Below are 17,977 nucleotides of genomic sequence, written 5' to 3' on the forward strand. Positions count from 1 at the left end.
CGCTAAACGTTTCCTGGGCTCATTATTTGAAGAAAACAAATCGTATCCATCTATTCACAATAATATGCTCTGAATATTCTAGTTCATTAAATTCATTAAATAAGTCATTTGTATTTTGTAATCTATTTTTGAGTGCTGCGCTGAAATCGTTCTCCACGCCTTCAATATTTTCGAACATCTATTTTTCAAAGTCAAATGCAGTAATGCGACCTGAAGTGTACCGAATCGTGGAGAGTGGGACAGTCAATGCACTTGTTGTCAAAGTGTACATTTGCCATTCAGAAGTCAGACTGACGTCTGCAGAGGGCGGTTAGTTCGTGGATTATCACTTACTGAACAGCTCACAGGACAGACGACCACCGCAGGGTAGGTACTTAGTTTAACTGACAACAAATTATTGCACAATTTAGCGCCTCAAATGTCACAGAAGTGACGATAATCAACGGTTCATTAGATCCCAACAACTTCATCTCCGTTGCAGGGGCAGGTTGTTTTCTCTCGCAACTCTGAGGCATGTCAAACCACACAACCGTGACAACACTGCATTATTCCTGTCATGAACAAGCAGTCTGATCCAAAGTGCATAACCTGTGATAATAGAAATGGCGACAGTGTTGTCTGGTTAAGTTCTACGTACATGTAAATGTAGGAATGGTGATGATGGTAGGCTTTATCAGGTAGATGTGCTACATGCTAATTTTTTTGTTTACGGTATTCACACAGTCATTAACGGCAATTTGACCGTATTCTTCGTAAGACCGGTTTCTTTGTTTTTGTGAACATACTGAATGCTGTTTTCAGGAACAACCATACAGAATGAGAGATACTATGTGTATTTGATCATACCTTTATCTAGGCCTATGTTTTTGGTATCTCTTGAAGGGTTGAATGTCAATTTACATGTACTGATGTACGTAGCCACTGTTTATAGTAGTGTCTCTGTATAAGAGTAGTATTACATTATACATATAACCAACTTACTACTAGTGCTAGAAAAAAATGTGTATCGAAAACCAAAATTTTAACCAGTTTTATGTAGGCTTACACTGTCGATGTATACATACAGACAGTGTAAGTTTACATGTATGTACAGAAACCTTGTCTTCCACAGATTAGTTAAATGTAACACACTTGTAATGTAGCTCCGGAAAATGAAAGGTTCATCTTGACTTGATATTCCAAATTTTACATCAAGAGAACTGATGGTGGCAAAATATCCAATCAAAATGAGCCTTTTGTTTTTCAAAGTTGCACTACTCATGTATACACACCATATATGTATGTACATGTATCAAATTGGATTTTTCAAGGAGAAAGGTATCACATGTATGCTTTGTGCAGTTCTTCAGCTATTTTATAATTCTCAGTACAGCAAGAGAAGTTCAAGTGCTCCAGTACTGCAAAGAATGTTGGAATGCCATCTAGTAATCATGGAACATTGAAAAGGCTATCATGCCTATGGAAATAAGTACTTGACCCCTTGCTGTGAATGAAATTGATCCGGCTTAGTAATAGTATTAATGGGATAGTGGGGAGGACATGAAAGGAGCAGGTGTCATTCATTGTGCTTTACACAGAAGATAGATAACCCACTGTCACATGTTGAAGGTTGAAATCAGCTTTCTGCTGATGTGCAGTAAAAATTTCTGCAAGCCTCATAGATTGATCCATGAAAGCCTAACCACATTACATGGACAAGTAAGTTCTACTCGTGCATGTGAAATGTACATGTATTTGTAGGTATTTGTGGATAGGTTTGCACATGAGTCAATTCTAAACAAATACAGAGTGTAAGGTCATGCTGAAGTATGTAGTATTTGAATGATTAATTAATGGTACGCTTATTGTTGTTCTAAATGTGGAAAAGTAAAATGATTTGTAAAGTAAAGCCATTGCTGTAATTGAAATTCTGTGTTAAACATACTTTTACGATGTCAAATTGTGGATAAACTGAGGAGTGCACTGTGTGTACCATTTTATAGCCCGTTAAAAAATAATACGAACAGGAAATGTGAGAATTTTTGTAGTATGAATTAATGGTGTTTTTTCTTTTTCCCGTTTACATGTAAGTATAGTTAGTTGCGATGTGAACTGACGCATAAGCCGTCGTCCTGTACACGTTAACATGAAGTACATGCTGATGTTCAGAGAAGTTTATTATCACATGCATCTTATATATAGATCTATAAATTGGCTTACATCTGGGATTTTTTCTTTGAAGAGTGTGTAGGTGTGTTGGGCTGGGGGTGTGGGTTGGGGGCGGCTGGAGTTGAAGGAGTTGTTTAAGTGTTAATATCTTCTATATTGAATCATGATCTGATTATAGATTAATTACTGCAGTTATTATTTAATTAAAAGATTAAATCAGTTTGGATGATATTTAACCTGAAAAGTGAAAATTTTCTACACCAAAACAGTGTGTTTAGATGACTAACTGAAAATGCTCTTTTTGGGGGCAAAATTTTTGCTCATTTACAGTGTTTGTACTATCTGCAATTGTACTACATGGCACACTATGCCATGTATGTGTGGTAGGAAGTATATATACATCAGATTTACTCCATTGATTCGTACAGCACCTCATCATGGGTGTGCTAGCTGTAGGATTATATCACAAATACATGTAAATGCTGTTAATTGTGGTAAATTACACGAACACTTACAAAGACATTTTATTTAACCTCTGATGGCATGGATGTTTTAATGTTTGTTATGCATGTACGTTTACCTATGCGCATGTACACGGTTGGTGTTGATTGAAGTCTGTATATTGATGATCACTGTATTTCACCATGGCCAGGTTGTGCAAAACTATATTAACACTTAATACCAGATTTAACTTTAAGCCAATCAAGTCTTTAATTTAGTACTTTGCCCAAAAATATTTACGTAACAGTATATTCAATATGAACTTAATCAACTGTTGTTATACTTTGACTTTGGCCCACTGCATTGGCTGCGGAATTTGGCTGAACTCTTAAATATATTTATTAGTTGCTTATTTATTTATTTTGGCTGAAGTCTTAATTATATATTTATTAGTTATTTATTTATTTTTTTGCAGCTTATATTTCTGATTAGTGTCTTTAATAAGAATCTGGAATGTCAAATCTGCGTATAAATGTAATTGCACTAAATGTAATTGTATTAATGTAATTAAATGTGTATGTATGTACTCCCCTAAGAGTTTGGCCTGTAAAAATGCAATTTCTGGTGGCATTAAATTGATGTTTTGAACACTTTAGGTTTCCTGATAAGATTTTGAAAAAAAAAACTGAGGTGCCCCTTTAAGGTGAATGAAGTCTAGAGTCTAGCAAAATATGTCACATGAAAACTTCCTACGCGATTGAGAGCTGTGAGAAATTTTGTTTTTATTTGGTGTCAGTCTTTTTATAAAATGCTAGCGTGTCATTGAAGTATACACGTATTTAACATGGTAGAGTCTGTGCACATACATGTACTTGTCTAAATATCTGTACCTGTATGAAAGTAGCATTTCACCTCATGGGTGTGGTCACTCAGGCATCCAGGCTATTCAAGGGCAGATAATACAGATGGAATCAATTAATCTATCCTGCATATATATATTGAAATATATCTTCATGTAGATATGTGAAGATCAGACATGTACATGTATATGGCTACCAGGCTGTTAATATGCCGCTTTCTCTAACCTGCATCTCAGTGGCGATTCTCTAAGAGGTTTTTTTTATACACTTAATAATTACCAGGTATGTGATAGTGTCAGCTAGGTTGTATACCTGTGTGTTGTGATACCTAAACATTATTAACATGCAAGTATCTCACCTGGGTAGACCTGTGTTAATCGTCAAAAGATGATAATTACCTATACTGTATGTTAGGTGTAACCAGACAGACCCATCAAAAAGAGGGAGCTTAAAAGCTATTCTCTGATCTTATCTGAAGAAGTAATGTAGTTGTTTTTTCTGTATTATCCATTACTGTATGTGCGTAGTATGTTGATGCTACTTACGGGGGAACAGGACAGTTTGTTTTTTTATGTTGAATGACCTACATGTATCTACTGTAGCTTTTTGGATCAGAATTCAGTCTGTCAATAGCACTTCAGTTACACTGTGAAACATGAAACAGTGCCCAGTTGTTCAAACGGTAATACTGGTATTAAGTCATATTTTATATTTAATCATTTAGCCAAATTCAATTTTATTCTTTATTTAGTTAACGAGGATTTCTCACAGCCTATTGGCTACTACGGAAATCTCCTCAAAGCATCAATTATCCACATAATAGCTAACGAAGTACATAGGTATATATATGGGAATACATATTTCAGATAACAGAATATAAGTTGAAATAAATTAATTATTATTTACGGTGTTAACACCGTTATTACCATTATCATGGTCATAAAACCTTTTGATATCATTGATAAAATAAACAGCTAACAATGCAGCAGGTTTAGTTCACAGTTAGTATACAGGAACACAAATTTTTATTGGCTATGTGCAAAATTGAAGACTTACTGTAGCTTAAAGTTAAATCTGGTATTAAGCCTTAAACCAGTTTTGAACAATGCGGTATTAGGCCTTAAACCAGTTTTGAACCATCTGATATTACATGTGTAAGCCCTAAACCAGTTTTGAACAATCTGATATTACACGTGTATACCTTAAACCAGTTTTGAACAATCAGGTGTTAAGCCTAAAGCCAGTTTTGAACCTGGTTAAGTACTGTTTTATAATAATGGGGACCACTTGGCCAGCTCAGGTGATGTCAGTGTGCATAGTCTTACATGTACATATGTAATTGTCCAAATGTACTGTATCAGCTTACATGTACTGTGCATTTCATCTCTTTATTAGACTAAACTATAGATGCTATGCATACATGTTAATATTAAATTAAGAGTTATGTACCATACATATTTTTCTCTCCTACAGTGATACATTTTAGCAAATGGTTCATTTACCTATGTATATGATTGGAACTCAAGAATATTTCTCTTATTATTTGATGCTGGCAAGCATTATGGTGGGTGGAAACTGTGCAAAGCCCAAAGGAAACCCACGACCATCTGCAGGTTGCTGCAGACTTTGCCATGTGAAAAGAAAAGCAGCATGAGCTGGACTTGAACTCGCAGGCTCGTGGGTCATTGCGCTGCGCTGACATGCGTAACGACCCCAGCCATGGAGACCCCAGCATATGATTAAGGTAGTGTAATATATTAATGTGTGGTAGAACATTAACGGTGGTCCAAGTTAAAAAAAAAAAAAAATAATGACTTCAGTGATGACAGACCCTTGTGACATTGGAAGCAAAATACCAGCCACAATATTGAGTTAAAATGAAATCTTTGTTTCGTGGGGAGGCTTTCACAATATGTATTTTTGCATGTTCATACATGTATATACATAAATATAAACAAAGACTTTATACATGCTGATAAACAAGTACAATACTATAATAACATGTAGGTACAACTATAAATGTACATGTTATTGTACTACATGATACATGTACATTGTAGTACAAGTAAACTACGTGTATTTCTTTAACAGGCATACAATACATACAGGAATAATATAGCCACATCTTGTATATTGGTATGTTTTTCCTTTGTGACATACTGTAAATCTTCAACCTTTTCAACCACAAAATCACTCTTTTCAGATAAATTTATGCATACAATTACCGTATATTGAAAATTGTGCTAAAAATGATTTGTTTGTGTCACTAAAGGTGCAAGCTTCATTGCACTGTGCAAGGTATTTTCCTACACCCCATAGTTCCCTAAGAATGTTTCAAAATGTTGAAAAGTGTGAAGAATTGGGATATATCAGTGGAAGAAGGAAATCCTTAACTTCCCTATATTCCTTTTATTATTTTAATATATCATTAGTAACCGTGACAAATTAATATTAGTGAGCCTCTCCTTGTTTCTGTTTACGTCAGACACAAAATCTACATTAACCAGTCTCTATCATGATTGCATACGTGTACATCCTGTTTTGTGTTCTTCTAAATGACGTGGGAATGAATATATATATATATATATACATAGGTGAATACAGGTGAATAGAGGATGCACACATATTGTATGACAGGACAGTGACACCAATACCTTATAAATGCCTGAGCTAGAGGTGAAAGATAACCCATGCTACATGTATGTGAAGTGTCGAATACATGTATGTGCACGTGATTCAATCTACATTTGCATGTACACTGTACATGTACATGTACCCAGTTGTGAATAAAGGTTATGGTACTATACGTGTACGTGAAACATCCTAATCTATTTCTTACTGAGTTACTAGTTCATATGTGTATATATATATATATATATATATATATATATATATATATATATATGTATATGCATGTATGTATGACAGTATTGTGGGAAATATACCATCATACACTGAAGAATAAGGTGTGATTCCAAAACATGTAAATGTATATTACATCACATACATGTAGAATAAGGTGTGATTTGGATACGTGTATATACCATCATTCACATTTACATGAAGCGTAAGAAGGAAAGTTGTTATTATTATACATACATGTACACATAGTGTGATATCATCATTCCTTGATCAAAAAGGAAATCCTTGTATTTCACATTTGTTTAAATAATGATTTAAGATATCCTTCTGTCTGTTTATTATTGGTAGGTTGTGATCGAGTATAGCCAGGTGATGTGTACATGTACAAGACGTATGTGGGCTCAGGGTTTTCACAGCAGCACAGGATTTCCTCTCGGCAATCTCTAATCAGCTTAAGGGGGATTTTATTCCTGGAGCCTACAGTAGAAGCCAGGCCGTTCCCTGTGAAGAAGGAAGATAAATCAGTCTGGCTCAGCACCCCTGCTTTCCCTGCAAATCTGCTTCAAGGATCGAAGAGTTTTGGGAAGGACAGGCTCTCTGGTGGAGCGTACAGGAGGGCGACTACAGCCCTGTGGTCTTCAAGGGAGAGGCATTATCATGACTAGACCCTTCCACCTGTGGGTAGGAAGGTTCTTGGGCAGTGTGAAGTCAGCCCTCACTGTGTACTAATACACACTGCCGAGTTCAGGGTAATTGGCACCACGGGGGCTCACTAATTCATCTGTAATAAGGTCTACACGAAACAGAGCAATTCATCGTCAAGAGACGCCTTGTGAAAATCTGTGTCAAGTGGTGCTTACATTACTGTCCAGCTGAGGACAACTTTTTTTTTTTATTCTAATTTCTTATTAACAGATCGCTTTTATCATAGAGCTGAGGCGAGCCGAGAGAGACAATGAAAGTTGCCGAGGGGCCAACATGGCGTTTATGATATACAAGAAGAAGCGGTTTAAGTTCCAAGTGAACTTTGAACTTGAGGAGCTCTCGTCCGTTCCCTTCGTCAGCGGAATATTGTTCGCCAAAGTCCGACTATTGGAGGGTGGCAGTTTTACTGAACATTCCAGCAGGTAAGCCAGAACAGTTGTTAATAAATTTGTTTTTTTTTAAAAATATTGTTTGATTTTGTATTATCGCTGATCTAAAGAGGTGGTGAGTTTCTCTGGTCTATATTTACGTACATTTAGCCTGATGTTTTCAGGGGGTGTTATTTTCAGTTTTCTCCTACTTTCTCTATTTCTCCTATGTTAAGTGTCAGATTATAGGGTGTCTAAAAAAAAGCTGAGACAGGTACATGTACATCCCTATATCCGACAATATGTCTGTAGGTACAAAGGCACCTGTAGATTTGCAGGTAGGACGCATATATTAGTAGTCATTTAATAGCTTCATTATATGTAACTGTATATTTCAAAACTACGAAAAGGTTTTGTTTCAGCCATCATGTGATCAGTTTATTAAGTTAAGAGTACATGTATATATATATATATATATATAATGTACAATGTACATCCGTGTACAGCATGTTGCAGCCAGATTGCTAACAGTTCAGTCTTTCCTGAAAAGCCTGGAAGTATACTGTATGTAGAAAAACAACAGCAGTATATATGTACATATTATGAAATACATATGTACACAAGTTCTGTACACAAGATACATACAACATTTAGTGTAGGTATTTCACCTAAAGTTTGAGTTGTAAATTTATGCTTTCAGAACCACATAAAGGCCTTAAAATGATACCTTGGAAACTACATGTAAATTTATAAAGTGACCCTGTATTATATAAAAGGGGATGAATCTGTCAGCATCAGGCAAAATGTTCCACTTGAAAAATACTACAGTTAAAGTGAAATATAGTATTGCATTGTTTTATACATGTACATGTATAGCTTTACTTTTTGAACTTAAGGATTGTTGCAGCTTGATAAAGGAGTTGAATTTCACATGTATCCAAGGTATTTTTTAAATTTATTTATTTATTTGATTGGTGTTTTACGCTGTACTCAAGAATATTTCACTTATACAACGGCGGCCAGCATTATGGTGGGTGGAAACCGGGCACAGCCCGGGGGAAACCCACGACCATCCGCAGGTTACTGACAGACCTTCCCACGTACGGCTGGAGAGGAAGTCAGCATGAGCTGGACTTGAACTCACAGCGACCGCATTGGTGAGAGACTCCTGGGTCATTATGCTGCTATTTTTTTAGGAGCATATTCTGGGGGCATTGTACTGTGTAGACTGATAAAATTGTACTTTTTTACGAAGCCCTGAAATTGGCCAATCCAACCAATGTACATGTAGCTTTGTTTCCAAAATCAAATGAAAAATGTGCATAAATTGCACTGAAATTTGCTCTTTCATAAATGTGAAAAGGCTGAGGAATTAGGGTACTTGTACATTTACATAGGCATTCCTAAGCTTAGACCAAATCTTCAACCTTTAAAGCACTTTTTCAGCGGAATTTATTCATGCAGTTATGAAAATGACGCTAAAATGATTTGTTTGTGTCACTAAAGATGCAAGCTTCATGAAACTGTGCAAATTATTTCCGTAGGCCCGTACACGTAGTTCTCTCAGAATGTTTCAAAATATTGGTCACAGAGGTGGTTGATAAGGCTGTACCTCTCACTGGGTGGACAGCTGATTTGACTAATCAGCTGACATAAGGCCACACCTGCAGAAGATCAGCATAAGTGAAGTGGAAGCAGTAGTAATGGACGTCAGTATACTACCGACATGACCGGACATTTGTAGCCGATTGTCTCTTTTTTTTTTTTTAATCCACAAATTTAATTCACAATTTACTATTGTGAAGTTGTGGGGGCTGTTAGTGACTTTAATAAGTGCACATGTACTATAATTCTGCTGGCGGGGGTCACGCAAGTTCACCAGTGTTATGAAATAAAGTGTGTTAACTTCTCTTAATATTGGGATGTAGGAAAATGCTGAAAATCTGTAGTTCCTGGTGGGAGTGCGGGGAGGGGAAGTCTCGGAAGCCCTCATAAGTGAGGGCTTATGCGCATTCTACAATGTACATGTAAATATCAGGATTTGATCATCAGGTGAGATGAAAAACTGGAGTGGATTAAAAAGGCATGTGCCGATAGGGTACTTGTAAAGTTGTAGCTCCAAGAAACTATGTAGACTACATGTGTAATTAACGTTACATTAACTACCCGTTCTTGTACTGTACATGTGTGTATAAAGCCTATACCCAACCAGTGATCCTATTATATAACCCATTTATTTATTAGTCATGTTTTAAGTCATGTTTAGATACATTGATACATACATGTAGTCTACATGAATGTACAAGTTACATGTATGTGTGTGAGTAAAGTGATTACCGTAATTAAATATAGACTCACAGTGAATACGAATTATGTGTACATGTATGAACCTGTAGGATGTATAAAGGTACATGAAAAAAGCAGGCACATGCCTTTTGCAGGGCTTAAATTTTGACCTCAGCTTTACAATGTACAGTTTACAGGACTGTTCCTGACATGTTGATTGTACTGACATGACTGCACAGGTAAAAACATCCAAAAGGAAGGTTTACATGTCATACTGCTGATTGTAATGGCACGACCGCACAGCTAAAAGACATCCAAAAGGAAGAGGCTTACATATGGCTATTAAAATGTGTACAGTTCTTCGTGCATAAGCATGTGACCGATGTGTGTTTACATCTTGGTTATGTTGTGATTTTTAAGCCCTGAACAAGAACAAAAATAACGTCTTACCCCGGCCAGGTAATTCGTTACAAAAGCTCATTACTTAATCTCAACATATATTTTGAAGAAAGAGATTAATTATCAGCTGTTTTAATGATGGTGACGTGTATTTCCATCGTGATGTGTTACTGTTTTTGATAAGTAAGAGTTCAAGTGATCTGTTTAAAAAGTTGTTTTATAAATGTTTGTACGTGTAATTTGTGTGTTAGGCTTTGTAGTAACCGTGTAATATTATTTAGTACTGATGCCATTCCTATTCGTATAAATTTGATCACTCATCTTTGGAATGGGAGCAAAAACGTGTCTGGCTGCCCCGCACAGTGAATTGTGTGTAGTACATTTGGTCAATGTTGTACAAGTACATACCACTCTTTTGCACTGATGCAATAGCAATGCTGCTATCCTTATTCACAAATTGTTGTGATTTGATTTTAAATGTGGACATTTTAAATGCTTTAAATTGTCCTAATTGCAAACACATAGACATGTACATGTAGAGTTACCTGTAATAAAGTTGGGAAAAACTTTTCAAGGTCACTTCATTATGCACTGTATACACATGCAGCTATGTTCTTTGCTGACATTCAATTTCCTTTTGACGACAGAGCCGTGAATTTGAAAGAACCCAGAAGTCTATTAAAACCCTTCTAATGCATTTATGATGCTGTAGTACGTTGTATGTGCAGTTAATGCATTTTATTTGAATGCTGTGAATAGATTTATTTCATGAAGTTAAACTGTACTGAACTCCTTTGTTAAAACCTGATATTGATCTTGGCTGGAGCATTTAATTTGTCAAATTCAGATTGTGTAAAAATTCAAGTGGCACATAAATAACATGGCTTTTAAAGTTAAAGATACATGTATATGTAGTGTCAGGAATTGAAACTCCAGTGAATATGTACAGTACATAAACAACAACAACGTGTGAATGTATTTGACTTTTGAATTTTTCAGATTGTCTGCATTCCAACATGTCATTGTACATTGTCTAATACACATACATGCACCTATTTAGTTGTGAGACTGACAACTTTCTATCATCAGACAGTTTCTGCTTTTCCTACAGGCACGTTTAGTGGAGACATAATTAACCAAACATGTGCAGTGTTCACTAACAGCATCAAAAGTAGCCTCTGTGAATGATAATGAGAAGTTCAGTCTAGGTATAAATTTCTTAATCATTACAAGTACATGCAATCAACTTTCAGTGCAATTTATGCACCTTTATAATTTGATTTTGAAGACAAAACTACATTTGTTTGATAGGGCAATTTTAAAGCATAAAAGCATAATTTTACATTAAGCCCACATGTACACGGAACAATGCCGTCAGAAATAGGCTTGAAATCATGCGAGAAGGTTGAATAATAGATATAGTACATAGTGTATTAAATATATAAAATAATTTAAGCTTATTTCAGTTGAAAAGAAAGGTGATGGTTGAGTTGCCCTTGTATTTTTTTCCCTTCATGGTAGACATCTTTGATTGCTTGTTTTGTCAGCTCACACTGCATGTTTTGATTTGGACCATGTGTTATGTCTGTCAGTCCGGTTGATTCTGTGGGTCATTTCACTCATACTGATGCAGTGGTGGATGGTGCCTGTAAACCTGTATGTAAATTCCATTGTTCCTTTTGACACATTGTATATACATGTATGTACATGTTAAACATTTTATGTACATGTGTATTCTGATTCCTCAGCCTTGTCTTGAATGAATCAGCCATTTTCAGTGCAGTCTATGTACATTTTTGATTTGATTTTGAAGACAAAACTGGGCAATTTCAGGGCTTCACAAAAAGTATAATTTTATCAGTCTTTGTTTTTCTCTGTGGTTATAAATGTGCATGAACATGTATTACACATCTGCAGTTTCTTACATACATGTACATGTATTACATGTGTAGTTGATGTGTACACATCTGCAGTTTCTTACATACATGTACATGTATTACATGTGTACATGATGTGTACACATCTGCAGTTTCTTACATACATGTACATGTATTACATGTGTAGTTGATGTGTACACAGCTACAGTTTCTTACACGATGTGTGCACAGCTACAGTTTCTTACATGATGTGTACACAGCTACAGTTTCTTACATGATGTGTACACAGCTACAGTTTCTTACATGATCTATACACAGCTACAGTTTCTTACATGATGTGTACACAGCTACAGTTAATTACATACATGTACATGTGTTACATGTGTACTTGATGTGTACACAGCTACAGTTTCTTACATGATGTGTACACAGCTACAGTTTCTTACATACATGTACATGCATTACATGTGTACTTGATGTGTACACAGCTACAGGTTCTTACATACATGTACATGTATTACTTGTGTACTTGATGTGTACACAGCTACACGTTTTGACATACATGTACATGTATTACATGTGTACTTGATGTACAGCTACAGGTTCTTATATGAGCATGTATTCACAAGTGTGTGAGCAGCTATGCTGCAATATATGTATACTTTGAAAAAGTGTCAATTAGAGCCATTAATTAAGAAACCTCATAAGTTGTGTACCCTTTGATAAAATAGGTGTCAGATTTCTGTAAAACTGGTTTAGGGTGTTTTGTCTTCCATGTTCTTTTTTTGATCATCAGTTTATAACATGTATCATACCAGCTACATATACATGTATGTATACATGTACAGTGTACATTCATCTACATTTGCAGTACCATATTATTGAATACATGTACAAATACAGCTTTCTCATTTGGGCACCCTTTTTGGATGCTAATTTGGGCAACTGTAATTCTTCAACATTTTCGCATGTTTATTCGAGCATATTCTGAACGCATTATTCTGTATACAGTGGTAAAATTACACTTTTAGTGATGCCCTGAAATTGGCCAATTTTATCAATGTAGTTTTGTCCCCAAAATCAACTTGAAAAGGTGTATAGATTGGACTTAAAGTTGAACTTTAGTATCCAGGAAGGTCATGGGTATTTATTTTCACATACAGTACAGAGAAACCTGGACTTGATGCCTCGTAGTAACATGTCATACACCAGATTAGTGTCACCACGAATTATAAATCTTTGTACAGTCAGTATACGTGAAAAAATGCATTTTTTTCTCCAAACATTTATGCTAAATTCATCAGGAAATATCCCCATAATTTGGGTTATTAGGGTAAGCTTTAATTTGGGCAGTCCTGTAAAGGGTACCAAAAATAGCCAGGTACATGTACATGTATTTGACCACGTACATGTACATGCACCTACACATGACCACACACATGCACCTATGCTGTACATGTGTTCTAAGACAAGGATATCCCAATACAGTACGTAATCATTTTGTAAGCGTGCTTGTTGTCTGCTGGCCAGTGAGACTGACTACATGTGTGCCCTAAGGGGAATTCCTTGTTTTTCTTTATGACATGAAGGAGCCCTTAGTGCTTTTTGTCTTGTTTCTGGTCCTTCGTATTTGCCTTTTCCTTCATGTATTTTTACAAGAATAACTCCATAACCTGTACATGTCACTATAGAGTTGATTGTGTAGTCCAAATTTGTACTGTTATCTTAAATGTTAGGCAGTTTAAAAGGATATATACATGTAGATTATTGATACATATTGAGACAGGTATACGTGTAGCTGTGTTCGAGTGTAAACGTTTGTGACATCTTGTGGTAGAAGTCTGATAATTGTCGTGTATTCGTGTAGACAACCATAAGTTAAAGATGTCAGTGGACCAGCAAATCTGATGGCCTGCTTGCACTCTTTGTACTCATTTCAATTGTTGAACAGCACCCATGTCTTATATGATGCAGGGATCAATACAGGGTCTCACTGTGTCTTTTCTGGAAAATCAAATGGGCTAAAATTGTGAAAAAATGAAATGATTTTTTTTTTCTTACAAATGCAATGTTTGTATAGATGTCAGTGATTTATGTTTTATAATATACACAGAAATAGCTTAAATGGGCTGAGAATGCATTTTTTACTTCTTTTCTTGGGGGGGGGGGGGGGAGGGGGGCCCTGGTCCTACATTGTAGCTTTCAACTATACATTTTGCCACAGTATCTGCACTGCAAATTGAATGGACCATCTCTGTGGTGGCAACAAGGTGGAAATGTATATGCGTTTTGATGCAGAAGAGTTGATCCTATAAAACGTCTGCTATCCAGCTTTATTGGTTTGATTTATTGGCTGGAGCTCAATAGGGATAGGTAGAATACATGTACCTTTTGACCTACAGTATTTGTTCATGTGTCGTGAGCCCACTATTGTCATGCTACATGTGATCGATTCCAGAGGTCATGATACAGCTGATGTACATATAAACCAGTATCTACTGGGTGTGGGTCAAACATTCCTTTGTACATCAGTTCTTTATACAAACAGTTCAAACAGTTTTTTGTATATCAGCTCTTTGTACAAACAGTAAAAACAGTTGGGTCAAACAGTTCTTTGTACAAACAGTTGGGTCAAACAGTTCTTTGTACAAACAGTTCAAACAGTTCTGTCAAACAGTTCTTTGTACATCCGCTCTTTGTACAAACAGTTCAAACAGTTGGGTCAAACAGTTCTTTGTACAAACAGTTCAAGCAGTTGGGTCAAACAGTTCTTTGTACAAACAGTTCAAACAGTTCTGTCAAACAGTTCTTTGTACATCTGCTCTTTGAACAAAGAGTTCAAACAGTTGGATCAAACAGTTCTTTGTACATCAGTTCTTTGTACAAACAGTTCAAACATTTGGGTCAAACAGTTCTTTGTACATCAGCTCTTTGTACAAACAGTTCAAACAGTTGGATCAAACAGTTCTTTGTACATCAGTTCTTTGTACAAACAGTTCAAACATTTGGGTCAAACAGTTCTTTGTACATCAGTTCTTTGTACAAACAGTTCAAACAGTTGGGTCAAACAGTTCTTTGTACATGTACCCAATTACTTCATACCTGTACCATACAGTATGCACATGTACCTGTATATCAGAACTGACACACCCTAACTTTCAGTGCAATTTATGCATATTTTTAATTTGATCTTGGGGACAAAAATACATTGATTGGAATGTATTTGAGCTTTACAAAAAATTTAATTTATTAATCAACACCAAATAATGCCTCCAGAACCCCTTGCAGACATGCAAAAAGGTTGAGGAATTACAGTGTCAGCTTATATTCTCCATATATACGTGTGTGCACGTACTTGTACTTACATGTTAGGGACCATTGACACTGTCTTGTCTTTTATCAGCTACATGTATTGTGTAATCTTTAGTCTGTAGTTTCATACAATTTACATCGTACATTTTAAAACTACATGTATGTGAATAAATGGATGAATTTTGGGAGAAGTTTGGGCATTCATGTACCTACCCTTCAGATTGCCTTTAACTTTATACATGTTAACATGATGGTGTGCATTTGTTAATTACGTTATGTGAAAAGAACAGTTGAAAAGCCCTTTTTGTTTTTTCTCAAATTCATAAATACACATATACGTGTAGTAAAAGCTGTTCACAAAAGAATTCATACGTATACATGTGCGTTGAATGCAACACCAGCCACTGGATTGGTTTCTTTTGTCACAAACATATTTGGCAAGACGTACATGTATATTTAAGGCCTTAATTGTTTGAAATTATAGTTCAAGGCATGGTTTTCTGAAGTATCAGTGTGCATGCAAAATGCGTACGTGCACATGTACTAACTGAGTATTGTACACATGCCTGTGCCTGGTTGTTTGCGGCATCTACAAAATAGAAGTTTAAAAGAAAAATTCCAGAAAATAAAATGTCACATATGTACAGTACAAACATTGTACATGTATAAACCATATAATCTGATAATGCTGGTACAAACATGGTATAAATCATAAAATCTGATAATGCTGGTACAAAAATGGTATAAATCATAAAATCTGATAATGCCGGTACAAGCATGGTATAAGTCATAAAATCTGATAATGCCGGTACAAACATGGTATAAATCAAAAAATCTGATAATGCTGGTACAAACATGGTATAAATCATAAAATCTGATAATGCGGGAAATCAAGAAAGCGTTATCCATCATGATCCAGTTTCTACGGTCAGATGTGTTATGTACATGTACAATTGTTTAGTATTAATGTGCTTTGTGCATTTTCAGCAGCTAGGGTTTAGGGGATGAATTTAGGACACAATTTAAATTGTGTTTAAAATGTGTCGTTTGTGATATTGGTTAACTGGTTAACAATATGTTTGGAGAGGAACCAAAGATCGCAGTGCTGACTACATAGTTTTAATTTAGTTATTTATTTATTTGATTTGATGTTTTATGCTGTACTCAAGAATATTTCACACATACAACAACGGCCAGCTTTATGGTGGGAGGGAACTGGGCAGAGCCTGGGGGAAACCCACGACCATCTGCAGGTTGTGGCAGACCTTACCACGTACAGCCAGAGAGGAAGCCAGCATGAGCTGGACTTGAACAAACAGCGACCACATTGGTGAGAGGCATCTGGATCATTGTGCTGTGCAGTTTAAAATTTTTTGCCATTGTTAATGCTTCATTCAATTTATTTTATTGATTTTGTTGTTCTTGTGTAAAATGTCAAGCCATAGGCCGAAGGGTTAAGCATTCTTGTCACATTTTTTGTATCCAGTTCTTTGTCACCATGCAGTTGAGTGCAGAACAGCTACATCATGTAGAGCTCTTGTGGGGCTGAGAATTGATCATATAGGCTAGCTCTGCCTCTGTGTCCAAATTTGTAAAGTCCATGACATCCAGGCATCTGAGCTGGGGCATAGAGGAAATAACTGCTCTTTACAGCAACCGGAAGTAACTTGAATGTGAAAAAGCACTTCATGATTCTGACCCATAATGAACCTAAGAGAGTCATATTGTTACATGTAAGTTTTATAGCTCCATATCAGATTTGATTTGTGTTGAGATTGGCCAGGATATATTGGCTGTGATATTGCCGGATGTGGCGTGAAGCCATTTTGATCACTCATTCATTGCTAACAGGGTCACCAGTATCAGGCTACTGTAATGGTGTCATAATGCCCTGAATTCTGCCACACACCCCACAGAATTCTAACATTATATATTGTAATTCAGCCAACATTTCCAACTCTTCCCACTTCAATAAACCACTCTGCCACCCCACACCCCGCTACTACTCCTCCACTTCTCCACAACTGAACTGAAGAAAAAGGGCTATGTAATGTTACAGTGGTTGACATATCCTTCACATTTGACCCCTCCCTGCCCCCTCCCCTTCTCCCATTTTTGGGTCTTTCTGTCTACATTTAAACGTGGTTGGTAACGAAAAAGTTTGAAATGATTCATTTTGACTATGGAATGTACACATGTGAGCTGTAGCATTGATCTTTACCAGATGTATGTTTTTGATGGTTTTTTTCTTTTTATAAAACTTTTAGCTGCCAGCATTCACAGTATTGCTTAAAAGATGTTTTTTTAGCTGTGTTAAGGTTTGGATTGTGTTCAGTCTTCGTCATATACACCTACATTTACATGATTCAGCATTAGCCTAGATAAACGTTGATTGAAATAATAGTTGGAATATATGTGTCACAGCATCTTGTATGCAAATAATATTTCTACTCTGTATGGTACTGTATTTACGGATGCCTGTAAAATGGTAATTTGAGCTGTGGGAAATTCGGCCGCATTGGCTTCCACTCTCTCAGTTTGACATAACAATCTATCAAATGATCTAGGGTTAACACCATCTTATAACCTCAGCATGAGGCTGCTGGTGTCTCATGTACTAATACCCTTGAGATTTTCCCATGTCAACCACAGTGGTTGTGGCGATAGCTTTATGCATGTGAACCATCAGAGGCAGGCTTTTATCGGGTCCCTAACAGGT

At 36.2% G+C, this 17,977-nt stretch overlaps 1 protein-coding gene across 2 annotated transcripts in view; it reads left to right on the forward strand.

Moving 5' to 3' along the window:
- Positions 1-286: 286 nt before the first annotated feature.
- LOC135480534 (early estrogen-induced gene 1 protein-like) overlaps positions 287-17,977 on the forward strand; it is a 36,206-nt gene continuing 18,515 nt past the window's right edge. For both annotated transcript variants that reach the window (XM_064760388.1, XM_064760389.1), the window contains exons 1-2: positions 287-366; positions 6,660-7,438. In XM_064760388.1, coding sequence (XP_064616458.1) covers positions 7,290-7,438 — 149 coding nt within the window. In that variant the 5' untranslated portion in view covers positions 287-366; positions 6,660-7,289. The remainder of the gene's footprint in view (positions 367-6,659; positions 7,439-17,977) is intronic.

The sequence above is a fragment of the Liolophura sinensis genome, chromosome 13 (assembly GCF_032854445.1).
Source record: "Liolophura sinensis isolate JHLJ2023 chromosome 13, CUHK_Ljap_v2, whole genome shotgun sequence".
Taxonomy (NCBI): Eukaryota; Metazoa; Mollusca; class Polyplacophora; order Chitonida; family Chitonidae; genus Liolophura; species Liolophura sinensis.